Source organism: Schizosaccharomyces pombe, assembly GCF_000002945.2.
Source record: "Schizosaccharomyces pombe strain 972h- genome assembly, chromosome: II".
In the NCBI taxonomy this organism is placed as follows: Eukaryota; Fungi; Ascomycota; class Schizosaccharomycetes; order Schizosaccharomycetales; family Schizosaccharomycetaceae; genus Schizosaccharomyces; species Schizosaccharomyces pombe.
Genome location: NC_003423.3, coordinates 1,670,417 through 1,694,800, shown reverse-complemented (window position 1 = coordinate 1,694,800; position 24,384 = coordinate 1,670,417). Strand labels below are relative to the sequence as shown.

At 37.5% G+C, this 24,384-nt stretch overlaps 9 protein-coding genes, 13 long non-coding RNA genes and 1 other non-coding gene across 23 annotated transcripts; 10 read left to right on the top strand and 13 right to left on the bottom strand.

The window, feature by feature from the left end:
- Window positions 1–109: 109 nt before the first annotated feature.
- sre1 (transcription factor Sre1) lies at window positions 110–3,407 on the bottom strand. The gene has a single exon (NM_001021591.3). It carries the CDS (start codon window positions 2,971–2,973, stop codon window positions 271–273), a length of 2,703 nt encoding a protein of 900 aa, NP_595694.1. The 5' UTR covers window positions 2,974–3,407; the 3' UTR covers window positions 110–270.
- SPOM_SPNCRNA.5302 lies at window positions 3,259–3,483 on the top strand. The gene has a single exon (NR_194657.1). It is a non-coding gene; the product is annotated as a non-coding RNA (long non-coding RNA).
- A 94-nt stretch (window positions 3,484–3,577) lies between these two features.
- prp38 (U4/U5/U6 small nuclear ribonucleoprotein complex subunit PRP38) lies at window positions 3,578–4,663 on the bottom strand. Its single transcript, NM_001021590.3, has 2 exons — window positions 4,512–4,663; window positions 3,578–4,313 (listed from the first exon to the last, which is right to left on the bottom strand). The coding sequence occupies exons 1-2, from the start codon at window positions 4,651–4,653 to the stop codon at window positions 3,823–3,825; spliced, it is 633 nt and encodes a 210-aa protein (NP_595693.1). The 5' UTR covers window positions 4,654–4,663; the 3' UTR covers window positions 3,578–3,822.
- SPOM_SPNCRNA.5301 lies at window positions 3,712–5,139 on the top strand. The gene has a single exon (NR_194656.1). It is a non-coding gene; the product is annotated as a non-coding RNA (long non-coding RNA).
- A 62-nt stretch (window positions 5,140–5,201) lies between these two features.
- fba1 (fructose-bisphosphate aldolase Fba1) lies at window positions 5,202–6,480 on the bottom strand. The gene has a single exon (NM_001021589.3). The coding sequence runs from the start codon at window positions 6,432–6,434 to the stop codon at window positions 5,358–5,360; it is 1,077 nt and encodes a 358-aa protein (NP_595692.1). The 5' UTR covers window positions 6,435–6,480; the 3' UTR covers window positions 5,202–5,357.
- Window positions 6,380–6,645, top strand: SPOM_SPNCRNA.5300. Its single transcript, NR_194655.1, has one exon. It is a non-coding gene; the product is annotated as a non-coding RNA (long non-coding RNA).
- SPOM_SPNCRNA.5299 lies at window positions 6,535–6,756 on the bottom strand. Its single transcript, NR_194654.1, has one exon. It is a non-coding gene; the product is annotated as a non-coding RNA (long non-coding RNA).
- A 118-nt stretch (window positions 6,757–6,874) lies between these two features.
- On the bottom strand, window positions 6,875–8,374 carry SPOM_SPNCRNA.1453. The gene has a single exon (NR_150338.1). It is a non-coding gene; the product is annotated as a non-coding RNA (long non-coding RNA).
- mug124 lies at window positions 7,559–9,563 on the top strand. The gene has a single exon (NM_001021588.3). The coding sequence runs from the start codon at window positions 7,596–7,598 to the stop codon at window positions 8,031–8,033; it is 438 nt and encodes a 145-aa protein (NP_595691.1). The 5' UTR covers window positions 7,559–7,595; the 3' UTR covers window positions 8,034–9,563.
- Window positions 8,818–9,415, bottom strand: SPOM_SPNCRNA.1452. Its single transcript, NR_150337.1, has one exon. It is a non-coding gene; the product is annotated as a non-coding RNA (long non-coding RNA).
- Window positions 9,564–10,130: 567 nt separating the features above from the next.
- Window positions 10,131–12,473, top strand: SPOM_SPNCRNA.5298. The gene has a single exon (NR_194653.1). It is a non-coding gene; the product is annotated as a non-coding RNA (long non-coding RNA).
- pat1 (serine/threonine protein kinase Ran1/Pat1) lies at window positions 10,246–11,940 on the bottom strand (the record flags this gene model as incomplete). Its single annotated transcript, NM_001021587.3, has 1 exon — window positions 10,246–11,940. The coding sequence occupies one exon, from the start codon at window positions 11,938–11,940 to the stop codon at window positions 10,528–10,530; it is 1,413 nt and encodes a 470-aa protein (NP_595690.1). The 3' UTR covers window positions 10,246–10,527.
- A 1,071-nt stretch (window positions 12,474–13,544) lies between the features above and the next one.
- On the top strand, window positions 13,545–14,293 carry SPOM_SPNCRNA.5297. Its single transcript, NR_194652.1, has one exon. It is a non-coding gene; the product is annotated as a non-coding RNA (long non-coding RNA).
- A 114-nt stretch (window positions 14,294–14,407) lies between these two features.
- Window positions 14,408–14,764, top strand: SPOM_SPNCRNA.5296. Its single transcript, NR_194651.1, has one exon. It is a non-coding gene; the product is annotated as a non-coding RNA (long non-coding RNA).
- Window positions 14,765–14,874: 110 nt separating this feature from the next.
- Window positions 14,875–15,288, bottom strand: SPOM_SPNCRNA.5295. Its single transcript, NR_194650.1, has one exon. It is a non-coding gene; the product is annotated as a non-coding RNA (long non-coding RNA).
- Window positions 15,289–15,409: 121 nt separating this feature from the next.
- Window positions 15,410–17,714, bottom strand: SPOM_SPNCRNA.5294. The gene has a single exon (NR_194649.1). It is a non-coding gene; the product is annotated as a non-coding RNA (long non-coding RNA).
- Window positions 16,197–18,449, top strand: ubp11 (ubiquitin hydrolase Ubp11). Its single transcript, NM_001021586.3, has one exon. The coding sequence runs from the start codon at window positions 17,225–17,227 to the stop codon at window positions 18,275–18,277; it is 1,053 nt and encodes a 350-aa protein (NP_595689.1). The 5' UTR covers window positions 16,197–17,224; the 3' UTR covers window positions 18,278–18,449.
- A 16-nt stretch (window positions 18,450–18,465) lies between these two features.
- On the bottom strand, window positions 18,466–18,581 carry SPOM_SPNCRNA.1709. Its single transcript, NR_191362.1, has one exon. It is a non-coding gene; the product is annotated as a small nucleolar RNA U2 snRNA-specific guide RNA (small nucleolar RNA).
- Window positions 18,582–18,612: 31 nt separating this feature from the next.
- rpc10 (DNA-directed RNA polymerase subunit Rpc10) lies at window positions 18,613–19,162 on the bottom strand. The gene is made up of 2 exons (NM_001021585.3): window positions 18,991–19,162; window positions 18,613–18,937 (listed from the first exon to the last, which is right to left on the bottom strand). Exons 1-2 carry the CDS (start codon window positions 19,064–19,066, stop codon window positions 18,822–18,824), a joined length of 192 nt encoding a protein of 63 aa, NP_595688.1. The 5' UTR covers window positions 19,067–19,162; the 3' UTR covers window positions 18,613–18,821.
- SPOM_SPNCRNA.5293 lies at window positions 18,712–19,071 on the top strand. The gene has a single exon (NR_194648.1). It is a non-coding gene; the product is annotated as a non-coding RNA (long non-coding RNA).
- Window positions 19,163–19,277: 115 nt separating the features above from the next.
- Window positions 19,278–20,775, bottom strand: pmt1 (DNA methyltransferase). Its single transcript, NM_001021584.3, has 2 exons — window positions 20,568–20,775; window positions 19,278–20,523 (listed from the first exon to the last, which is right to left on the bottom strand). The coding sequence occupies exons 1-2, from the start codon at window positions 20,733–20,735 to the stop codon at window positions 19,699–19,701; spliced, it is 993 nt and encodes a 330-aa protein (NP_595687.1). The 5' UTR covers window positions 20,736–20,775; the 3' UTR covers window positions 19,278–19,698.
- SPOM_SPNCRNA.1451 lies at window positions 19,563–24,281 on the top strand. Its single transcript, NR_150336.1, has one exon. It is a non-coding gene; the product is annotated as a non-coding RNA (long non-coding RNA).
- cdc28 (ATP-dependent RNA helicase Cdc28) lies at window positions 20,976–24,376 on the bottom strand. The gene has a single exon (NM_001021581.4). The coding sequence runs from the start codon at window positions 24,217–24,219 to the stop codon at window positions 21,052–21,054; it is 3,168 nt and encodes a 1,055-aa protein (NP_595686.2). The 5' UTR covers window positions 24,220–24,376; the 3' UTR covers window positions 20,976–21,051.
- Window positions 24,377–24,384: the final 8 nt, after the last annotated feature.

The window sequence follows — 24,384 nt, the reverse complement described above, 5'->3', positions numbered from 1 at the left end:
CATGCCTCAAATTGTACTCTATTCATTTTATTTAATCACCAAATATACTCAAATGGTGAATTGTGCTAGCTTGATACAACAAAATAACTCTAATTGCATATTTTTATCACTGCTCTTACCGACGACAACTGTAATTTATTAAAAGAATAATTAAAACTAAAAAATGATACGCAAAATAACTGATGAAATAACAATCATGGAAAATAATAAGGTAGTTGCAATAGATGAGCGTTGTATACTAACTGTTCTCAAAGCTCGAGAATCGACAATTTAAGCTGATGAAACATAACCCAAATCTTCTTGTAAGCGAGATCCAATATCTATGCAAGAGTTGATTAACTTACGAGATAATTTCAAATCTTGAATTTTCAAAGTTCCGATGGCCGTCCGCACGTACATGGCCATCTTTTCAACGACATCGTTTTCCTTTGGAGATGTGCAAATAGGAGCAAAAGTGTTCAAAGCGGTCCAGGAAATAATAAAAGATAAAGGTGTAATGTCTGCATCACTATCAGGTACAAAGATTTCCTGATACATACGTTTAGAAACATCCCCGTATCCAAGGCGTTGGAGTGCTAATGATAGGCATGAGTGGAGTGTGAATAGCTTGGATAAGTTGATCTTTAACACGCTTGACTGCTTGCGTTTATCTTGGCTGCATAAATCCAAAGTGTTCTTGTATGCTGCAAGGACTTCATTCAAAGAATCAGCTGTATTCTCGGGGAACAAAACCAATTTAGCTAGTAAAGCATGACGAATAATAGAGGAGTTCTTAGGACAAAGGGAAATAATTTCCTCAATCTCGGATATCTCAACTTTACGGCTCAAACTTTCCATCAAAAGGGCATCCAACAAATCAGCGGCATACCATGAGGCAAGCACCTCTAGAGGAGATAAAACCAAAACATCAGATAAGGAGCTAATAATACTATCTGACATTTGAGCAGAGTCACGGGTGCACTTTGCTAGAACCCACAATCGCTCAACCATATTCGGAGAGAAAACGTCGTCAGCGTGGGAGTTTTCAATTAGGTTAGCAGTACACTCAGGAAGCTCACGTAACTCCGCGTGTACAGAACTTTTGCTATGTTGTTTCTTTGCAGCATTCCAGAAGAAAGCAACGCACTTCGAAACGATAGCGGATGGGACAGAGGTGTTGGAAAAAATTAGTTGGCAATACATTGCTTGTAAAGCACAAGTATGACTTGAAGGAGGAAGAGAAAATGAACTGGCAAATACCATTAAGAGCCTCAAACGGTCAACTTTAGCATCACCACCCATTAATTGGGCATCCAAAAGCTTTTCCATGTTGCGAACTTCAGCAAGTTGTTGCTCACTATAAACCCAATTCTCAGAGGAGGTATAAAGAGCACTCAAACGATGAGTCAAATAGCCATAAGCAGATTTAAGAGTGAAGATCAGTAATCCAAAAAATAGAGAAATAGTCGAAGTAGAATGGTCCAATAAACAATACTTTTCGAATACGGTTTTTCGGAATAAGATTGAGGATGGTGACATGGAAGATCTGGTACTAACTTTAGATTTCTTTTCACCCTTGAAGCCTTTGAAAAGAGAGTTATCGTGCAAAAGATAGAATAAACCGAGTAAAACAACACCAATTTTCAGCATGTTAAAGAGAACAGTACCTGTGAATGGAGACATAAGAAAAGGTGGAAGAGCGAATAAACCATAAACAGATTGAGAAGAATCGTTTCCAAAATAATTGAATAGACCAAGTCCAACCATGCCATTTAGTGCTGTGCGGCCCATGGTATTTAGGGTTGGGGAAGTAAAAGCTCTTTGGGTTAGGTTTGGTCGAGAAGATTGGTGAACAGAATAGTCAGATGAGGAAACAACATTAACAGAGTTAACGGCTCGAGTATCGTTAGAAGGAGGAGCCATCGAAGGATCTTCGTAGAAAGCCAGCCTATCTGAAAGCTGCTTGTTAGTCTTCTGTAGTTCCTTATTCTTGGCCTCCAAATGTCTGATATACTCAGTTGCTTTTGCCAATATTGTACCCTTGTTAAGCTTACGAGCGGGTGTCAAACCCCCCAAATCCTCATCGTCCAGAGAATTACCACAACGAAGTGCAGCAGCAGCACGAAGTGAAGGAACTGCATCACGCAATTCACAAATTCGGTCGTTCAAGTTGGTTCTGTATCTCTTCTCAATCATGTTATGAGCTGTCTTCTTTGGTTTTCCTCCAGGACCGGCTACAAAATCTGGGGTTTCAGAAGGAGATAATGAGCCTCTAGACTTGGGGGCCGAAAAAGGTAATGTTTCAGGAATTGAGCAAGAATCTTCCGAGGAAGGAGACAACTTTATTTTCTTGGCAGAAGGTTCAGGCTTGCAAGTGGTGTCCATGGGTGTAATAATTTCTTCGGTTTTCAATTTGACTTCTGGATTTGACATATCAGCTGAAGGATAATTTTGAACAGTCGATGGATCGATTGTATCAACAGAGTGAAGGATTTTCATTTGGCGCTGAATTTTATCATCGGCATCGAACTCATTCAATGATGGGCCGGTAAAGGTCTCATTCTGAAATGAATTTGGAGAGCCGCAATTAGAGAGAAGAGGATTTGTAGAGTTTTCTAACGAGTTAGGGGAGCCCATGTTGGTCGAAGTAAACAGAGGAGGCGCCGAGTTCATCGTATTGTCGAACGCAAAAGGGTTAAGCCAATTGCTCATTGATGACTCCATATCAGAAAGGGAAAACGAATGGGGAGACAACGAGGTGTTGGTCAAGGTTGGAGGTGAGTCCTCGACAATGCTAGCCAAATCACACAACAGATTGGAACAATTCTCCACAAAGGGAGTAGAAGTTGAAGCCTTTGTCGATGAAGCCAAAGGGGATGAAGAAGGAATCGCACCCACTGAATTGGGTGATTTGCTGTCAGGCGAAGCTTTTGTTGGAGTTTCCATTGCAGGAGAAGCGACCGACACGGAAACTGACGGAATTGAGCTTTGCATATTTAACAAAATTTCCAGCTAGAACCAAGCGGAATTTAACAGCGAGTTAAAAAATCCAACAATAAAGAGAAATTGAATTTAACTCTTAGGGTTTTTTATCTCTGTGACTGTATAGGATGTTGAGCGAATTTTCTAATCGAGCTACAAATTATCCAAAATTTGACGCATTAAAAGCTATCCAAGGCGATAGATAGCAAAATAATTTCTTGAATGAGTTGTAAAATAAAATAATGTTCTTAGCAAGAAGGAAATCCAGCTTGATAATCGTTTAAGATTAGGTTATAGCAAGAGTCGAGCGCAGTAAACAAACTCTCAGCAACAACCCAATTGTTGTCAATGAACTTATAAAGGCTACTGGACGTCCTATAAGTAAAAAAATTTAAAATCGATCACCCGATAAGCAAAGTTAGGATTGCTCGAGTATGGTAATGGATGAAAGAGAAAAGTCGTGTTAATTCATATGTGAGCAAAAAAGAAGTGGACTGACATGTTTTTAACGAAACGTAAGAAAATAGACGGAATGGGGTGATTCGTTAAAGTATGGTGTGAAAAAAATTCCGTGGCGTATCAAAGACATTTTATAAATATTTAGTGTGCTGTAAACTAAGTCTATCGAAATTTGTTTACAAGAAAAAATAGCGTATTTGCGATAATATGTGAAATCGATATATATTAATATACAAATCTATTTGATTAGATGTTTGTTATTCATAAATTGTTTTTTAATAAGTTCAAGTGTAAAACCATTTCAATCCATAACTTTTCCTTGTAGAGTCATTCCAAGTTAAATCGTAGACGCATCACAAAATGCGTGCTTCGCTTTACTCTTTTTTTGTATATTACTTATCCTTAAATATTCCGATCTACAGCACCTTCATTGCTCTCCAATTTACTAATTTGTTCTTCATCATCATCTTCTTCGTCTGAAGAAGATGAAAGTGGTTCAAGCAAGTCCAAATCTTCAAGTTGGAGTCGACTTCGCAATGGGGGCAGGGAAATATCGCAAACTACTTCGGCATTTAGCAAATCATCAACAACCTCATCCAGATATGTTAATCGGATCTCAGAATTAGTACGAATTCTTAATTTCCGATAATCTCTTAACAGCGGTTCCAACGTTTGATGCACTTCCACATCATCCCATGTAAGCCGAACGTAAAATGCAGCCAGGGCACGTAAATACTTGAATTCAGGAATAGATAGGTACTGTTGAATTATTTCTTTTTCAGGTGCAATTTGTAAAAGCTTGTATAACAAACAGATAAACTCGGTGGGCCGTTGATTTCCATACTGACCACCTATATATTCAAGCCGTACTGCACGATCCACCAATGAACAAGCTAAGATGTATTAGTCAGTGAATTTGGAATAACAGTTTGAGGACTGATTAAAACAGCAAGTACCTATACTTGGTTTCTTTGCTTGCCAAATCAAGTTCATTTAGGCTATATCACTCAAAATATCGATTTGGAAAGTAATCGTACTTGAACTCTAATATGTAAAAACACTTTCCTTTTCTGTCAATGAAGAACACATACCATTCAATCCAAAACATTGTTCTTTCCAGTAAATAGAATCTACTATGCGTTCTCTCAAGATTTTTCCTATAAGGAAAGTCGGCAGCATTTCATGCGCCGCCTCACCTTGAGAGCGATAATCTCTAGCAAGAAAATCAGCCATAGTACCTCATGAAGAGAATGATTGCTCCAACCTTGATGTCTTGACTTGGAGTAAGCTTTTAAGGAGCAGTAGTGTACTGACAATATAAGTGGTCAAGTCTGAAGAAGCATGCTGAGTTTTGATTGAGAAAGGGTTATCTAAAAAAAACATGGATTCGTGAAATATGGAGGAAAAGGGAAAATGCCCGTACTCATTGCAATGAAAGAAGAAAAAGTTGATCTACTAAACAATGCACACTGTGTACACAAAGCACATGAAATTCAAGCGATTATGTTGTTTTAAGCTACTCATCGAGATTTGCCAAACGATATATATTAAATTCAAATAAACGCACGGACATATTATTTATTCATTCATTGTCATGTGGAATCGGAAATTTTTTTTTTGTAAATTTATATACCTAAGAACACATTAACCAATTAAGGAAGATGAATAAAAGGATAAAAAGAAAAATCTTAACAATATACAGTATGCTTGAAAAACACTTTACAAATCCAATCCAAAAAAATTTCTTAACTTACTTTGCCCTACTTTACTTCAAATATCTCTTATGCTTTTACAATGGTAATTTTAAAAAACAATGTCTCTATATTCAAACACGTAATTTCAAAACAGTATGAACTCTCATTAAGGGGACAAAAAAATATAATTTTAATGAAGCCCACCGTCTATTCAATCATTTCCATCTTTCAAAAACCACAAATTTAGAGAGTGTTGACAGTGTAGAAGTCCTCAAGAGCGGTAAGAACACGCTTGGTCATGGTCTTCTCACCCTCATGGATCCAGACACGAGGGTCGAACTTCTTCTTGTTGGGCTTGTCAGCTCCCTCGGGGTTACCGACGGGGGTCATAAGGTAGTCCTTGTACTTCAAGACATAGTCACGGACACCCTCGACGTAGGCGAATTGGGTATCAGTGTCAATGTTGACCTTGACGACACCGCACTTGATACCAGTACGGAACTCGTTGACAGAGGAACCGGAACCACCGTGGAAGACGAAGAAAACGGGCTTGTCGTTGGTGGTCTTGAGTTGCTCCTTAACATAGGCTTGGTGTTGACCCAAAAGAGCGGGTTGGAGCTTGACGTTACCGGGCTTGTAGACACCGTGGACGTTACCGAAAGCGGCGGCAATGGAGAAGTAAGGGGTAACGGAGGAGAGCTCACGGTAGACATCCCAGATGTCCTCGGGTTGAGTGTAGAGCTCGGTGTGGGAGACGTGAGAGTTGTCGACACCGTCTTCCTCACCACCAGTGATACCGATCTCCATCTCGATCCAGATCTTCATGGGAACGGCACGCTTGCAGTACTCCTTAACTTGAGCAATGTTCTCCTTCTTGGGCTCCTCGGACAAGTCAAGCATGTGAGAAGAGAAAAGAGGCTCACCGTGAATCTTGAAGTAGGCCTCATCGGCTTCGAACATACCGTCCATCCAGGGGAGAAGCTTCTTGGCGCAGTGGTCAGAGTGCATGACGACGGGGACACCGAAGAAAGGAGCGATGGAACGGATGTAGTGGGCAGCGGCGATGGAACCGGCAATGGAGGCCTTTTGGCCCTCGTTGGAGGATTCCTTACCAGCAAAGAAGTGAGCACCACCGTTGGAGGTTTGCAAGATGATGGGGGAACGAGCCTCACGAGCAGCCTCAAGAGCAGCAATAGCAGTGGAGGAGGAGGTGACGTTAATGGCAGGGATGGCGAATCCGTGCTCACGAGCGTAGGTGAACAACTTTAAAACGTTGTCACCTGTAATAACACCAGTAGGTACAATATCGAGAATTCCCATTTTGCTAATTTGTGTGTGTGTTCTATACGACCTTTGGAAGTATGATACTGCAACAGTAGCGCGCAACCCTCTATTATATACCATGGAGCCGGAGTTGGCCTCGGAAAAACTTCTCACCTGATGTGCATATCGATACCTATCCGGTCCGTGGTTACCACCAATCACCGTCCCCTGTTTTAGGGGTTGACGTCAAAAGAAGTTTTTGATTTCTTCCATTTACCATCCCCAATCCCCCCGATAGCGCTCTGCATCGAAGTACGCAATTCCGTTCAAGAACCGTAACACGTTGCGTGGTGTGTGTCAAGGCAAAAGGAAGCGGCGGCGGCGGTAACCAACTCGTTCACCCGATGCACAAACACAAACAAAAGAAACATTACCAACGTAAACATAAATACAAACCTAAGCATTAAACATTTATAAATACAAACATCTAACCTGCCCTATACTATTCATATGTCTATTTCATTTCTATTCATTTCTTTTCATTAATTTCATTTCATCTCCTCTTGTCTTGTCTCGTCTCGTCTCGCTTCTCCATTCTCCCAGCCATCCCTACTTCCCAGTTTGAGTGATGGATTTTTCTACTCAACCAACTTGAACCAGCCAACTAAACTAATGCATTTCTTTTGTTATCACAGTCTGGCCGTCTCGGTTCGGTTCGATGGTGTTGTGCCCACACACCCCATCTGCATCTTCGGTAGTATTCTTATTTTATAGTTGTCGCCTGGGTCAAATGATCAAGAAATGCAAGGCAATTCTTCTTCCAAGCATGCTTGAATTAGCTTTACCATCAATGTAAGAATAGACACTTTGCACCGCATTTCATCACTGTCTTTACACAAGCAGGTATGTGAAATGAAAAGTATTTTTGGACATATACAAAGTGCACAACTAAGTAGCTCTCTCACGTATTGATGATTTTCCATGCGTCCGACCGGCATTCGTTTACGGGAGTATGAATTTCGTAAGTGGTTTGATTGATTGAATGCTTTATCATTTTTTGGTTATCTAGTACCACTTGTGTTTCGCTTGGCCACGAGTAATATTAGTCCAGCAATGAGGTGAGAGAAGAGATCATCGTTTGTGTACATAACAAGAGGAAGAAACATTGATAAAAAGGAATTGAGAGAGTGGAAGAGGATGAGACTTGACTAGAAGAGTATGAGACTGCAGTCACTGTCAAGTGTTGCTATTGCTGAGACTAGGAGACAAATCATTCTTACTATTATTAACTCTCTTGTTTACTTGGTAAATTTCATTTCATGTCCATCCATTCATTCCATTCCATTCCACATCTCCACCCATCTCACATCATGTCAAGCTAATATTTCTCTGCTCAAAATCGTTGGTCTGCATTGTCCATTCCATCGTCGTGGCATTGCATCTCTGAGTGTATGTGTGGCATTGCATTGGATTGCGTTTTCATGCTCGGTCATGTGTCACTTTGCTTGGAGTTGCGCTTTGCCTTGTTTTGTCGATTCATTTTTTCCATCCAATTTCTTCCTTCGTACATACGCTTTGTTTACGTTTTCGCTGCAGCTCTGGTCAGGTAACGATTTGCAAGGCAACCATTCCTATTTAGCAACCCCGACACGATGACCGATATACCTCGTTACCTAGATGGGCTCGGTTGATGTCAGCGGCACTTGAACCCTTCGCTACGGATAACAATTGGATTACCGCAGGGAAATGGTTGGAACGGATAAACTCTTGTTGTTAGAGATAAGCAAAATCTTGACGAATATTGTTCCTCGCCTCTTTGGCAACGCAACGCATCGATATAACGATGTAGGGCAATGCACTGTAAGCGGGCTATGTGAGGTTAACGTGGGCTTGTGAAATGAAAGGGAGAGCAGAGGGAAATGGAGAGAGAGAGAGAAAGAGTAAGACTGCAGACGCTGGATAAGTAGCATAACGCAGTGTAACTTGTAACATCGTAACACATCGAGGATAACATATAGACAAAGCGTCGTCGTAACGAATATATAGAGAGAGTTAAAAGACTAGGGTATAATATGTTTACTTGCACGCTCTACTAAATAATAGGTATAGCACGTATATCCAAGTTGTAACTACAGCTATGTACAAGTACATCTCATAGCACAATATACACATATATAAACACATTATGTGGTACAGCCTGTAGACTTTTTATATTTGATAGCATGGTTTGTCGAGTTGTAGGTTTTATTTATTTATTTATTTTTTTAAGTAGACAGCATAGTTTGTGTAATTGATTTTCCATCCATTAAGTTTATTATCCTACTTTTTCGTTTGCACAGAATCTCATTCACTAATACACTCATACATACACACACTTTTTCTTACCCAATCCTTTCTATTTCATTCCTTTACTCCTAGCATTCTTTATAGAAATACATATTCCACTTCATTCACCTATTCATCCATTCATCATTCATCTATCCACTCTATCTTTCTCATTCCTTTCCATTCCTTTACTATATATGCACTACAACTTCATATTCTTATTCCCTAAACAAAACCATAGTGTTCTTCCTTTGCCTCTCTATTCTTTTCCGCTCTTGTTAGCTCTTCACTCAAGCTGACATCCCTCTTCCAGCCCTCCGTCTAACCTTTTTTTCTCCCTGCAAATTAACCTTTTTGTTTCACCATCTCACCATCTTCATCTCGCCTAAAAGGTCTCGCATTCGGTTTCGCCCAAACATAACTTACCGGAACATGCCACCTGCCATCGCTACTCTTCCTGTGGTGTACGGATGATGGTAATGATGCATTCCGTACAATACCCCAAAAAGCTATGAGAAAAAGGTTCCCTATTCCTTTCCAAATTTACTTTTTCTCCCCTGGCGTGGCAAAGTAGCGTAACTCTTCCTATTCCATCTACTAGAACAACTCTTTCGCGTGAGTTACAGTCCCGACCTTCCTTTCCACTTCTTTGTTTACTCGCACCTTCACGCCCTATTAGAGTAAAAAACACTGCCAAAAATTTTATACTATCAAAAAAACGCCATTTTTGTGTACTGCAAGAATCATTACGGTATTTGTAAATTAGCTTCCAAAACGGTTAAACTCTATTAACAAAACACACAGATAACCTCTGTGTACAGCCTAATAAAATTCTCGACCTAGTTCAACTTTCCTATGCCTATCTAAGCTTAACGAATTTTAGAAGCATTGGTTTTTTAAAATATAGCGTTATCTAAAACAGAAAAACTGTATCATCTATTAATGCAACCTAAAGTAAAAAACTATATACATATAAATTTATGAATTTTGTTACAATGTTTACTACATACACTTTACATTCAGTGGAAATTCGTGTAAAGATAATAAATAACAAAGTTTAGTAAAATTTGTCCCCTTACAGGAAACTTATAATTGTATTATTGCTATAATTTAATTGCATCTTCAAACCTAGTTTTCTAATTTCTTTCTCTATCATCCTTTACTAAAATATATCTTTACTTAACTTAACAATATCTTTATTTTTGAAAATATTGTCCAAAAAATATTCTATATACACAACGATATTTGATATAATAATTGCTTAAAAATATCAGTAAAAATATTGTAATATTAGAATTTACAAGAAGATATCTATAAATTTAATTTAATATTTTAACTTTTAACAATATTATTACAAGTTATGAATAATATCCTTCTATCTTCGTATTCCAAAAGCTTAGTTTGCTTTATCTCTTCAACATTTCGAGTATAGCGGTGATACAATATGACTGCATGCTTCATGCTCTAAACTCTTTAAATTTACTATTACAACCGTCGTTAAAACGATCCATTCGTCTACCTTTTCTTTTTTTTTTTTTTAAGTATATATTTATAAAAAAATTTTTGTTTTAAAGAACAAACCACAAGCAAAAAAAATTCATCAATGTTGTTAACAGAAAAAGATAATGCTACCATCATAATAAACATATAAAAAAGAAGAAATATAAGTATAAAACAAGTGCATAAAATGTTAGCTATTTACACAATGTTAAAATTCAAATCCCGAGAAATAATTATTGGGGCAGTCAAAGCCCTCTATAATGTTTTGCAGTAACCCTGAACAAAACAACGTGCGGTAGCGAATATAAAAAAGAAGCAAGTAACTTTAGAGCGATTTTCGAGATGGATCTACGGCATCAGCAGCACGACCAACTGGTGCAGGATGCAAAACGAATCCAGTAAAAGGTATGGGAGTCAGCGGAGGTTGATTAGGATAACCGAAAATTTTTGCATTATTCGGATAGGGTGTGGGTGTAATAGGCATATATGAGTTAGCATTGTTATGGACAGCTGCTGCCGCCGCTGCGGCAGAAGGCCAGAATGATTCGGTTGCATGAATAGGTGCTGTAAGAGGTGTAGTCGGATCTACTTTAAGTGAAGAATTTGGTGTAAGGACTTGTAAGGAGACAGGGATCGTTGGAGTAGCACAATGATTCCAATTACTTACAAACTGGGGAGTCGGAGGCCAGGGAAAGCCAATGTTTTGAGTCGGCATATAGCCTTGATGAGGGTAACCTTGAATTCCTTGTTGCAAATTCATTTGTTGCTGTTGTTGTTGTTGTTGGTATGCGAGATAACGAGATGAAACAAGGGGAGCAGGTCGTAAACGTCGTGTAAGGTTCTTACAGTTTGATACTAGCGTGGAAAGTTCGGGTAATGTGATTCGGGTTTTGGGATTCCTATCAAAAATTCGATTGAGTAGAGAATTGAGCTCTCTACTGATGGGTAAAATGGATAAAAGGGTTGATGGATTGTGAACGTAGGAACGGTAAGTACCATCAGTTTGAGAACATGCACGCTTCCAAGGGTTCCTCTTACAACACAGATTAATTAATATAATTCCCAGAGCCCAGACGTCATTTGGCGCTGTAGCAAAGCTGGATGATTGTGATTCTATAGGTTCAGGAGTTACCGGTAGCATATCTGACAGCGAACTAAGTTTTTTCACCTCCCGTTGACATTCTGGAGACATGTAAAACAGACTACCACATCCAAAGTCACTTGAATAGGGTTCTGTAGTAGCCAGACCAAAATCAGCTAAGTATACGGTGTTTACATCATTTCCAACCATAATGTTTTCGGGTTTAAGATCTCGATGATATATGCCAACTGAGTGACAATGTTCAACAGCAGAAATAAGCTGTAAAAAAACGGTTTTAATTAAATGACTATTCCCTTGATATACCTTTTTCTCCGTGATGTAAGTAAAAAGGTCGCCATTCGGACAATACTGGAGAACGACATAAATGGCGTCTTCCGTTTCTAACACGCGGTGCAATGTAATAATATAAGGATGTGAAGAAACACGAGCATGTAAGGCAAGTTCGCGAGCTTGTAACTTCTTCTGCTTTTCATTTAAGCCATCCTTACATAAAGCCTTTACTGCATACAAGGTACCGTCGTAAATGTCTTCTGCTTTGTACACGACACCATAAGCACCGGCACCGATGATAGAAACAAATCGTAAAGAATCACCCAAGACCTGACCCAAAAGGAGTTCTGGATTTTCGCGCATCATCTAATGTTTAGTAAAGATAAATTAAATAAAGTCCCAATTGATGGCGAAAATTAGATAAGAAAATAGAAAATAAGTATTTCGGATGATAAAGTTTTGAATAGCTTAAAGAACTTTGCAACCGAAACAAAAAAAAAACTTTGAGAAAGGTTAGATTTTCTAATGTCTTCTAAAATCAATGATAAAAAAAACAAAGATCGTTATAAACAGGAAAATAGTCAATAACACAATGATAGGTTTTATCTTGATCGTTTGAGGTTTAATAATATAAGGGAATTTACAAGAAAAAAATTTTTTTTTCAATTGTAAGCAGGTAAAAAATACGACAACGAAGAATGAAAAAGAGAATCGAATACGCCAATCACAGAGAAAACGACCAACATGCAAGAAACAAAATTAATAAAGAAAAGGGGAAATGCAATTGTGGAAGGAAGAGTTAAAACGAATAATATATAATGTTTATGATTAAAAAGCACAGGTCCTTTTGAGTACAACGAATGGAAGTGAGAAGGGAATGTGAATAAAAAACCGGGAAAAATGATGATTAGTATTTTAAGCAGGGAATAAAAAGTAAGAATGCTCAAGATAATCAAAGGAAACTCTAAAGATCAACGTACAAACAAGACACACAACGATTTTCCAAAGGAACAGTAAGAGAAATCGGGAAAATGTACAGGTCAGTAGTCGGTTAAAGATGGGGGAGAAAAGTAGAATTAATTTTTACCTAGTAGTATATCCTTTCCAAATTGAGGTAAAAATGAGAATAGAATGTTCGGTTTAAAAAGAAGAGAGGGGATGAGAAGGAAACACAATCGACAATCAACGCTTGCGAGTAAGTCAATAGACTTAGGTGGAAGAGTTGGACTGGGGAAAAAAGAGATGAGTTCACCTAATGTCAATAAGTATGCACAGCAATATGGATTTGTGAATGTAAAATGAAAAAATCGAGTAATTAAGAAAAGCCGAGAGAAGAGAATTCTTGAAAAGTATTTTCATCAAGCACAAAGGAATTTACAAGAAATCGTTCAGGGTAATTCCCATTTACATTGGGGAAAAGCAGAGAAGTAGTAAGTTTGGATATGGAAAGAAGTATCTATCTCTAATCGAAGAGGCTAGGGGAAAGAACAAAGAAAGGAAAAGCAGACGCGAACAAGAACCAAAGACGAAAGTGAAAAAGAATAAATAAATAAAACAAAAAAAAAATAATAAATTAAAAAAGAGGAAAAGGAAACGCGACTCAAATATGACTAATGCTCGTCGCGATGAGAAATAGTGATTTCTTTGTTAGAAAAACGAGTAAGATGGAAACTTTTAGACACGGGAGATGATAAGAATCCAAGAGGAAGAAGGGAAAACAAATGTAAAAGAAAACGAGGATGGTGGAAGGGAGGATATTAGTAAGAATAAAAAATGGTGGTTAAAGAAAAAATAAAATCCAAATTCGACAATTCAACGTTTGTTTATAGAATTTCGAAGTTTTTAATTAAAAAAAAAATAAAATAAAAAAAATAAGAATACAATCCAAACTTGTGTAGAATGAATAAAAGATAAATTTTTTAATTTTGGTTCGATTTCTAATCAGATAAAAGTAGTGTTTTCTTTATTGCTTTAACACAGTAGACAGCCGAACAACCTGAGTAAGAGTAATCGCGTTAATGACCAGGGGATATGAAAGCTGAAATCGAAATTCTGGAATTGTGGTTAATCACCCACAGGATCCAGCAAGCAAGAACGCTTTTCTAGCTTGCCAAGAAGAAAGGAGCAAGTGCAGAGATGAATTGTTGATAGCAGCGAGAATGCAAATGGGGAAGGGAACGTGAATTGTGAAAGTAGAGTAAAAAAAAAAGGAAAGCAAAGCAAAGTCCAGGCGAAAAGATCTGGAATATGATGATCGGGAAGAAGGCAACGGTTCTTCAAGAGAAGAGACGAAAAGAAAAGGAAAAGAAAATGCAATTCAGTAACTCTTTATTGACTGAGCAAAATTAGTAATATGAATTGAATTTGGATGAATCGTAAAATGGAGAAAGGATCCAACCTTCTAATATATTGCACGTTGTCGCTACGTGGCCAAGTTGCTGTAATTAGCAGTTTTGATTATGAGGTGTATGGAGGTGCAACACAAATAAGTAGTGCGGAAGTGTAGCTAGCTACGAATTCGTTAGTAGGGGAAGGCGTGAGGTTTGAGGTAGAACAAAGAAACTTGAAAATCGGCCACAATGAGATAACTTTCGGTAAGGGCAAGTAGGGGAAGGAGGGGGGGGTAAAGTGAAAAGGAAAATCAGAACAACAAGAAAACAAAGAAATGGTAAAGGATGAAGATGCAAAAGAGCAAAGAAAGGTTAGATAAGGGGATGTTTACTAAAACATAAAAAAGAAGAAAAGCAAAAAGATGAAGAATGGAAAAAAAGAAAACAAAAATTAGAAATGCAAAACAAAAAAATAAAGTAAAGCAAGGCAACGCAAGCCAAAGACAGAAAAGCAGAAAAGGTAAGGAAGTCGATCAATTTGTAAATGGCGCATTCATCAATATACCAAGTTGTCAGATTAGCAAATGTCAATGTACGGTACGATGGTAGCGGCGATCGCAGGGTAGACAGCGAGATAGCTGATAAAGAAGGGAATAAGTGGGGATATAGAAGGGGAGTGGAAAGAAAGGAAAGGAGGTGCGAAAAGGAGTTGTAAAGTAGGTTTGAAGGATATGAAAAGTTGGACTTCAAAAAAAAAAATTTGTTGATTAATTTTTACCACATCTTTCCATTGATGTCTTTGGGATGTACTTGCGGATAGACGAGAATAGATTTTAACAATTAAGAGATAGGCGAGAGTTGACGAAAACATAAGACGAAATTTTACAATTGACAATCAAGGAGAATACAATCGACACTAGAAATCGACAATCGACAATCGACAATTAACGTTTGACAATCAACGTCCGACGATTGAACAATTTCATTTCTACTAATCAACCCAATTTCTCTTTGTCTTTTCTTTTTTCTCCTATTTCCTATTTCCTATCTCTGTTTTACTTTTCTTTTTTTCTATCATTTGTCTTTCTTTCTTTCTTATGGATCTCCTTCATGCGACGAGACCATGACTTTGGCATGAGTTCTACTTTGCTTTGCTCACGCAACTCTCACATATCACATATCCTCACTCATGCGCTTCTTATTTTCCAGACCTCCATGTGTTCTTCGCATGCGCACCTTTCTTTGTTTACACTCGGCGTGCACAAGTCTTTCTCTACCTATGAGCTTTGCTATTCTCATCCTTCTTTTACCCTTACGATTCTTGACCTTTCTTATTAACGGTCGAGCCTCCGAACTCCTAACCACTACATCAACCATAGGCTACGCTTTTCATAAGCAACTTGACTGCTTGGAGCCCGGGTTTTCCTTACTGACCCCGCAATTCCACTACTGTATTGGATTGGCGGATGCTTTTTTTTTATTCAGCCAATGAAATGAATCAATTGCATCTGATTTGCAATTTACGCAATATAAACTGTCCATTCACATCAACTAACCAATCATACAACTGACATTTGCCGTGTCTGATATCGCTTCAACGTGTTCTTGGGTGACGTAAATTTTTCTCGAATGTAAACAATGCGACAAGCCCTTTTGTTTCTTTTCTTTGTCTGCAATCCCGTCCATATATACAGTCAGAGGCAACACCTAACATACTGACGGCAGACATCAAACACCGATGATGGATGGAGAAAAGAGATAACTTTTTGCTATGCTTCGTTGAATATATGCTTCATCAACTGCCCATCCTTTGCTAGTTTTTTTTTGCATTGGCAAATGAATTTATTATGGTTAATCATTCAAAAGTAAAATTCAAAAGTTATTGACATTACAAAAAGAATGTACCGCTTGTTCTCTTGTCATACCTTCAACGTCTTCCTTTTGTTCCTTCTCCCTTCTCCTTCCTTCTCTTTCCCTCTCCTTACTCTTCCTTCTTTCTCCTTCTTCCTCCCTATTCTTCCTCCACTTCACCTTCTTTCCTACTCGTCCTCCTTGTCCTCCCTCTCTTCTCCCTAACAAATCATGTTGCATCTCCCTAACTGGTATGCGGAGGGCTGCACAAATAAAACTTCATTCTTTTCCTTCTTCCACCAATCGTCGCTTTTACGCATCATTGCAACCCCTTGGGCTTGCCGGCAAATACAAACGTCGCTGCCAATGCAAAAAACCTTTTTTTCGTCTCATCAGGCGCATATTTATGCTGAGGGTTTGGCCCTCCTGTCCCTCTCTTCCAACCTGCTTTTTTTCTCTAAAGGTTGCTCTTTTATACACATATCTGATTGCAAATTATTTGCTTTGTGTCGTACTTGTGAATGAGTGAGCTTTCTCTGCAAAAACTTTAATACCTTTACTTTTATCTTAATTTCTCCATCAAAAAACAATCCATACCGACAAATCGGCACTGCCTCCCCATCGTCTAATCTTACCTTACAAAAAATCCTTCACACATAATCAAGTGAAAAAAATCTCCCATCTTTTTTGGATCCCTTTTTTTTTCTTCTTCGAAAAAACTTTTGTCTGTTTCTTATAGACGCCTCTTGCCTTTTTTCTTGTTCTTGATTCCATCGTAATTTATTCTCTTTGATAGGATCGCTATACTTTTTTTTTCTCTTTTCTTATTTTTTTTTTTTTAAATTGTGCTATTTCATTTCTCTACAATTACTTCCTAACGTTTTTTAATTTCTTTTTCTTTTTTATCCTTTCATATCTTATCGCCTATTTCATCTATTGCGATCGCTAAAATTGCAAAGGTAAAATCATTCTACCACTTTCAACTTTATCTATTTATTTATTGACTCCCTCCTCCCAAAAAGTAATATTTGTGTCTTTTGTCGCATTACTCGACAACATTCTAATTGCTGACACTTTTTTTGACAACTGTTTTTTTTTTTAAATTTGCCTTTGTAAAACTTTCAAACTTTTACTCATCCTATCACTGATTATTTCCTAAAAAGGTTGTTTTATGCTCAAAAAGTTTGGTTCTTATTACCTCGTCTCCCTAACTATACCTATATTGTACGTTATTATCGTGTCCTTTACCTCACCGCCATTGGACTCGTGTTATCGTTTATACCAATAAAGCTAGTAACAACAACCTAGTGGATATATGCTGTGACTTAACGCTCGTCTTCTATTCTTATTTCCCTTGCCAAAAAAAATTTGTTTTTATGCATAAATTTTTTTTTTCTTTTGTAAATTATATTCTCTGTTACCTCTAATAATTTCTTTTCCCTAATTCTTCATTGCATGCATTCATTATCATGTCTACAACGCCATTGTCCATTTCTAGGGCAAAAAAATACAAAACAGTTTTCAAGGGTGCCGCCATTTTAACTACGTTTGCTGCCCTTTACATCGTTACCTCTCCTTCCACTGGCAAGAGGTTGGTGAAAAACGCCTCCATCAAAGGCCTTTACAATGTTTCGGGTAACGATTGTTTCCTCAATTGTGTTTTGCAATCCCTAGCAAGTCAAGAATCATTATTGGAAATCCTAAAACTCCGTTGTTCTTCCTCTACCTTATACGCTACCCTTTATGAACTTCTGCAAAAATTAAATAGTGGCCCCGGTAATCCAATCACTCCCGGTTCCTTCCTCAATTCATTAGAGATTGCCACTAATAAAAAACTTGTTCGTTCCATTCAACAAGATGCACAAGAGTTTCTACAACATCTAGTGGAAACTTTGGAACTTCAAAAACCTCACACTTACAAATGGTCGAAGGTACTCTCCTTTCCTGTAGATTCGCCATTCATAGGAACTATGGAGCAAAAGGTACAATGTTGTCAATGCCTTGCCATTAGTATTAGTTATTCTACTGCCACATCGATACAGCTTTGTCTACCTCCGGAGTACAGTGGAAATTCTAACGTTTCCTTGCTCTCTTTAATGGAAGCCGATCGCGAACAGCACATCTCTGACTATAAATGTGACTCTTGCTTCAAATCCTCCCCAAAACATTCCAAAACTTCATGCATTCGTACCGTTGATTGGAAAAATCCTCCTACGATTTTGCAAATTCAACTTGAGAGAACATCATATACCTGCCAAGGTTTAACCAGAAATAATGTTTCTATCTCATTTCCTAGCAAACTTATCCTAAAAAACAAACATCATTATATTTTACGATCCTTAATCACCCATTCCGGAAGTGTTACTTATGGTCATTATCTTTGCTATAGACTTCAAGATGACATTTGGTGGAAGGCTAATGATTCTTTAATTACTAAATCATCTCTCAATGAAGCTCTCAGTCAAACTCGTTCAGCTTGTCTTTTGTTTTACGAAATGGAATCTCCTCTTGCGCTTGATTAGCGCATATATGCTAGTTAATCGTATACGTTTTTGTACCTTAATAAAAAATTCTTGATATTTCTCCTAATGATTCCGACTGATGTCACCCTTTATAAACTGTTGAAAGCTTCAAATTATAACCTGTTGTTTTGTAGCTAAAGCATTCAATACTAATATTTTGCAAAACTTGTGTATGAAAATATATGTATGTATGTATCCACCGTATCTGTCCATAAAATCGGTTTTCTTGACTTTAAGATTTTCAAGTGGACGATTTTTTATAGGCATGGTTAAAGTACACATGGCACTTTCAAACCGTCGCCAAATGACTTATAATTTACTAAAAAAAATTTTAGATATACTCATCATGTACAATTCACAGTTTTTAATGCATCAAATATCCAAAATGTTATTATTGTCATGGGTTATCCATTTAACCCCAGGACCTTCTAATTTCTCGAATTAAGCATAAGGACCTGCATATTACACCATTTTTAAGCCATTTCTCAAATTTTAAAAGTTATAATTCCGTTTTTCTCTTTTCATAGTCTGAAAACTCTAAAACTTAGCGTGCTTCGAACTGAACCATTCTCTTGGTTCTCATTTTGTACATAACACGATGCCCACACTCTCGACAACGAATAACTTCTTTCGCTTGGATTGTATTACGCGCTCCGCAATCTGATGGTCAGTCTTTTATCATATACTCATTTAATTCTACTCAATGATCATACCCGCACATAAATAAATCATAGTGGCTGGTCTGGGGGGATTGAAAGCGGTACCGCCAGTGGAGGTTGGATGATTCATTTTGTAAACTTTTTTAGTGTATTTGAGTCTAGTTAAATCCTGTGATTTTACTTCCTCACTTGAACTTTCTAATTGTGGTGGTGAGTAGTAGCGCGCAAATTTTTACTACCATACTATTCTCAATATTAACGCTTCAAAAAAAATTGGGAAGCTAATCTTATAATACATTAATGAGTTAAAAGTTCTCATTTAAAGTACTTCAAGTACATTTCCATTTATTGGATATATAAACTTCAAATATAATTTCGTATCTAATTTTGACGTTCTTTTAAATTTAACCTTTATTAAATCTAGCAAAAGAATAAAGGGCTGGATACATAATTTTAAATTTAAATCGATAAATAACTAGATTGTTTAATTTATATTTCATAACAATTATGTGTACGTGTGAGGATAAATACAATAGCTCAAAAATAATGTATTCCCCGAGTTCTCCAATTTTTAGTGTATAAATATACGATTTCTTTGTCTTGAAATTAGTCCTGGTAATTAGTTATATAAAGCATTCAGAAACACTGTATGCATTAAAGGGTAATTCCAATTGAAATAAGTGCCTTTTTTTGCAGAACTTTTATCGAGTAATATTAATTTTCCTTTCATTTTAAAAAAATAGTTTTGACTTCTAACCGCTTTTAGAAATTTAGAGGTTCCAGTAATAGAGAAATCAAGTATGAAACAACTTTAACGTTTATACTATTTCCTAATAAGCGATACATACATTTTTCGGTTACATTAGACTTTGACCATTCGAGGCTTTCCGGGAATCCCATTAACCTGGCGACTTCTCTGGCGGTAAAATACCGAAGTTGTAAAGCCATCCGGTTCCTCTCAAATTGCTCGTGCGTATTTTCATGATCTGACATCTGCAAAATTGAGCCTGCACCTTGTACTAAATGTGTATATCCCCGTGTAAAGCAACAGCAGGAAGAGCTATCTGGCTTAACTATATCAAACTGATGGCCCCATTTATTTAACACAGACTCTAGTACCATATATGAAGACCAATCTCTTTCTATCTCCAAATAATCTCTTATTCTTTTTACTTCGCCTTCTTTTTGCGCTACCTCGCTAAATTGAAAAACATCATCAATACTCCATTCTCCTTTGAAATTGAGCCTAGCCAATCCATACCATCTACTGCGAGAATTAGGAATGTTGAACTGGTTTGGACTCAAAATACCTTCAATTAGGTTGTAACCACAATTCCTCAAAACTTTCCTGCACTCTTCAGCTGCCTTGCTCTCCTCAAAACCCTGAACATTCTCAATTAGAATGTACTCAGGCAAATTATTTACATGAGGAAGCACATTTAAAATATTTAGAAATGCTTGGGAACGAGGATCAAGAATATCTTTACGGTTTCCTATTCTAGTAAAAGGTTGACAACTGGGACTCATAGTCCATAATTTACAGTCAAATGCATCAAAATCCTTGGCCGTTAAAGTTGAAATATCCATCTATAAGTATTAATATAGTTATCGAGTAAATCCTTGAAACATACGTGTTTAGCAAGTTTTCCATGATTGAGGTTATAAATTTCATTTGCCTGTGGGTTGATATCTATTGCACACACAATATCAGCCGGTATATTTGCCAGGTTCAATGCATAGTGCATACCTCCAATACCAGAATATAGCTCCAGGACCCGTAATCTTTTTGTACTAAGCATTGAATGTAACCGAGCATGCAACACTCGGTAATCGTTTAGTGAGGGTTACAAAAGACCTACCTGCATTAGATTTTTTGCTTGGATTTGTTAAGCTTGAAAAGTCATGAGCATTTCGGGCCTTTTCAAAAACGATAAAATGTTTTTTAGTATTAAAAGTAATTAATATACAACATGATGACTTAAACAAAACTGTACGTCTTTTTGAAGCTAACTAAATGAGATCTTTTAAAAGTTTGTCCATTATTGTGAAACATAAATTCATTATGATTATATACAACCAAATCGCCTTTAAAACTAATTTTCCTTTTCCACTCTTTTACCGCTTATGTCGTTTTTGCGTCTTTTGCAATTCTTCTATATTTTCTGGCTTGAAATAATGGGGGCTTATTTCCAAGAGCCACTCGGGTTGTATTTCAGTAATTTGTCTGCAATACTCCTTAGTTGTCAAAACCAATTCAAAGTAAATGATGACTTTTGGCTTTTTCTCAGCTACAGAAGAACTAGGGTGAATATAAACGGTTTGATTACTTTTAACAGTGCGATAAGAATCCCCACTACGATCCAAGCGTGCAGCATTAGAAAAATAACCAGCTGTGATAGCTTTCTTAATAGGATCAAGGGACTCTGAAGAATTAGTTACCAATTCAATTTCCACCCGTTCACAGAGATTGGCAAGTTGATCACGAACATCTCGAGCTCGACATAAACTCTTATACTGTAAAAAGTTTTCACGGGCCCAATTGTACGAAAAGTCAGTATCTACCCATTCATTCCAAATATGAAGAAGAGTTAAATGATCACCACCAGGTTGGGTAAAGTTCGCTCTAGCTTTATCCGCTTCCATTATTTTGTCTTTTGGTCTATAGAATAAAGAGGAAGCCTCCCCTAACATAGAAACAATTGATAACACTTCTTCAACACATCCATACTTTGAAGATGCAATCAAAGATTTAGAAAGCATAGGATCTGTAGGAAACTCTGCCATCTGCCTGCCGAGCTTAGTCAATTCTCCTCTATTGTTTAAGGCACCAAGCGCATACAATAACTCTAATGAACGCATCAACGTTTCAGGTGGTGGAGCATCCATGAAGTCGAAATCTAAAAGATTATTAATTCCTAGGGATTTAAGCAAGAGAACAATATTTGTCAAATTTGTTCTTTGAATTTCAGGAGATGTTACCATATCCAGTTCATTGTTATATGTCCGACGCGTATATAAACGGAAGCACTTTCCAGGTCCTACTCGACCAGCACGGCCGGCACGCTGATCAGCAGAAGCACGGGAGCAAGGCACAGATACTAAGCTTTCCATACCAGTCCTTGGATTATACATGTTTTGTTTGACAAATCCAGAATCAATCACAAAATTCACTCCGTCAATTGTTATAGAAGTTTCAGCAATATTGGTTGCTAATACAACTTTGCGGGCACCAGGGGGTGTAGGATCAAAAATTTTAGCTTGCAATTCAGAAGGCAGATTGGCATAAATCGGACATAAAATTATTTCCGGAATTCTTTTTCCTAGTATCCGACAAAGTTCTTGCATGTTTTCGGACATTAATTCAATTTCATCTTGGCCCGTTAAAAAAACTAAAATATCACCAGCAGGCTGGGTAGTATGTATTTGAAGAATGGTTGTAATAGCCGCTTGTATATAATTTGCTTCAGGTTGCGGGGTGTAATAAATATCGACTGGATATCTTCTGCCAGGAACATAGAACACTGGAGCTTCATCAAAGTAAGCCGAAAATTTTTCGGCATCTATAGTAGCACTCGAAATTAGAACCTTTAAATCTGGACGAAATCTAGCAATATCCTTTACAAGTCCAAATAAAATGTCTGTATGAAGCGTTCTTTCATGGGCTTCATCTATAATAATGACAGAATAGCTTGCCAGGTCAGGTTCTGTTAAAAATTCTCTGAGAAGCATGCCATCAGTCAAGTATTTTATGACAGTTTTTTCAGAAGTAGCATTTTCAAAACGAATGCTGTACCCAACTTCCTGTCCAAGCCGTACATCCATTTCCTTGGCAACCCTAGCAGCAACAGACATTGCAGCAACTCTTCTTGGTTGGGTGCAGCAAATTTTCTTATTTCCTTTAGTATAACCAGCTTCGTGCAGAAATTGAGGAAGTTGAGTTGTTTTACCAGATCCGGTCTCAGCCACAATAAGCAACACTTGGTACTCATTTATTGCCTTCAAAAGATCGTCCTTGTATTGATAAACAGGTAAACTTTTGCGAGAACTTTCTAATGATTTTTCAACTTTAACATCAGTCATCTTGTCAGTGTCAACAGGATTCTCCGCAGAAAGCTTAGTATCGAGTAAAAAATCAATCTGTTGCGATTCGTCAAATACGAAATCAAATTGCTTCTCTCCTGGAGGAAGCCATTCGTTTTGATCAAAAAGTAATGCTTTATTTATTTGTTGAGCCTCCCACCGCTGTTGTTCGGCAGCTCCCATCGTAACCTCGTTTTGCTCACCTTCATTACTATCCTTATACCTTTGATATAAGACCTCCTCTTTTCGTTTTCTGTCCAATTTTCCTTGCTCTGTAAAATAGTCTTCAGGCATTTGATATTCAGTGGCTTGTTTTTCCAATCTCTGACGTTCTTCAGCAATTCGAAGTAGTTCTTTTTTCTTTTCAAGCTCTCTAATTTCTGCTTGCGTCAACTTCTCGCCTGCAAAAAGTTGCTCCTCATCTCGAATTTCTCTGCGAAGGATTTCCAACTGTTGCTGAGCCCTAGGTTTAAGATATTGTTGCCGCGATTTTTTTCGAAGTTCAGAAGCAAGTTTTCTCCATGATTCAGGATCATCTGCTAGTTTTCTAAGAGCTAGCTCTTCCGAAGAAAATTTGGATGAATAATCCTCCACAAATTCATTTGTTGCGGCTTCAAGGTCTTTACGTCTAAGACGCTCTTCAAATTCTTCTCTTTCACGTAAATCATTGAGTCTTTCTGTCTCAGGATCTGAGCTTTTTTCATAATCATGATTTTGAAAATCGGTAGAAACTGAATCTTCTTCTATAGGATGACTAGCACTTCCATCCACTACCTCCTCATACTCGTCACTCTCCCACTCATCCTCATCTCGTTGTCTCCTGGCTATTTCTCGCTTAGGAGTTTTAGAACGGCTTTTTTTCTTCAAAGGCTTCCCAGGCGTCTCATGAGATTGAGGTTCTATCAACAAATCATAACTTGAATTCAAACGCTCCATTTGTAAAATCCCCTGTTCTTTTTTCTTTCTTGCATTGTAGTTTTCTTTCGGTCTTGAGCCTTCTCTGGGTATTCTAGCATAAAGCGTATGAGCAAATTCTTTAACCGCAGGATCATCACCATCCATACCAAAACTGACGAGTTTCTGATACAGGTTATTAGAACTTGAAGAGCCCTTCGCTTCTGCAATTAGGTATTCTACCACGGAAGGTTCCGACATTCCCAGTAGCGAAATCGCTTTGTCAGACACATATTGCTCTAAAGACATTTTGTAGGCGCAACCAGAATAATATCACCAAAAAGCAATGAAGCTATTTTTGAATATAAACCCTTTCAAAATTTTCATAAAATCTTCATTTGGAAGATAGTTAATTTTCAGTTAAATTTGCTAAACGCGTTGCGATACATAAGTTTAAAACAGTTGTAAACTACA

Excerpts from the sequence above, each read along its gene's own strand:
- sre1 (NM_001021591.3), bottom strand. The coding sequence starts at position 2,973 with ATGCAAAGCTCAATTCCGTCAGTTTCCGTGTCGGTCGCTTCTCCTGCA.
- prp38 (NM_001021590.3), bottom strand. The coding sequence starts at position 4,653 with ATGGCTGATTTTCTTGCTAGAGATTATCGCTCTCAAGGTGAGGCGGCG. Across the intron at positions 4,314-4,511 it reads ACAATGTTTTGGATTGAATG|CTTGTTCATTGGTGGATCGT; the intron begins GTATGTGTTCTT and ends AATACATCTTAG.
- fba1 (NM_001021589.3), bottom strand. The coding sequence starts at position 6,434 with ATGGGAATTCTCGATATTGTACCTACTGGTGTTATTACAGGTGACAAC.
- mug124 (NM_001021588.3), top strand. The coding sequence starts at position 7,596 with ATGAGACTGCAGTCACTGTCAAGTGTTGCTATTGCTGAGACTAGGAGA.
- ubp11 (NM_001021586.3), top strand. The coding sequence starts at position 17,225 with ATGTCTACAACGCCATTGTCCATTTCTAGGGCAAAAAAATACAAAACA.
- rpc10 (NM_001021585.3), bottom strand. The coding sequence starts at position 19,066 with ATGAATCATCCAACCTCCACTGGCGGTACCGCTTTCAATCCCCCCAGA. Across the intron at positions 18,938-18,990 it reads TATGATTTATTTATGTGCGG|ATTGCGGAGCGCGTAATACA; the intron begins GTATGATCATTG and ends ACTGACCATCAG.
- pmt1 (NM_001021584.3), bottom strand. The coding sequence starts at position 20,735 with ATGCTTAGTACAAAAAGATTACGGGTCCTGGAGCTATATTCTGGTATT. Across the intron at positions 20,524-20,567 it reads ATGGAAAACTTGCTAAACAC|ATGGATATTTCAACTTTAAC; the intron begins GTATGTTTCAAG and ends TAATACTTATAG.
- cdc28 (NM_001021581.4), bottom strand. The coding sequence starts at position 24,219 with ATGTCTTTAGAGCAATATGTGTCTGACAAAGCGATTTCGCTACTGGGA.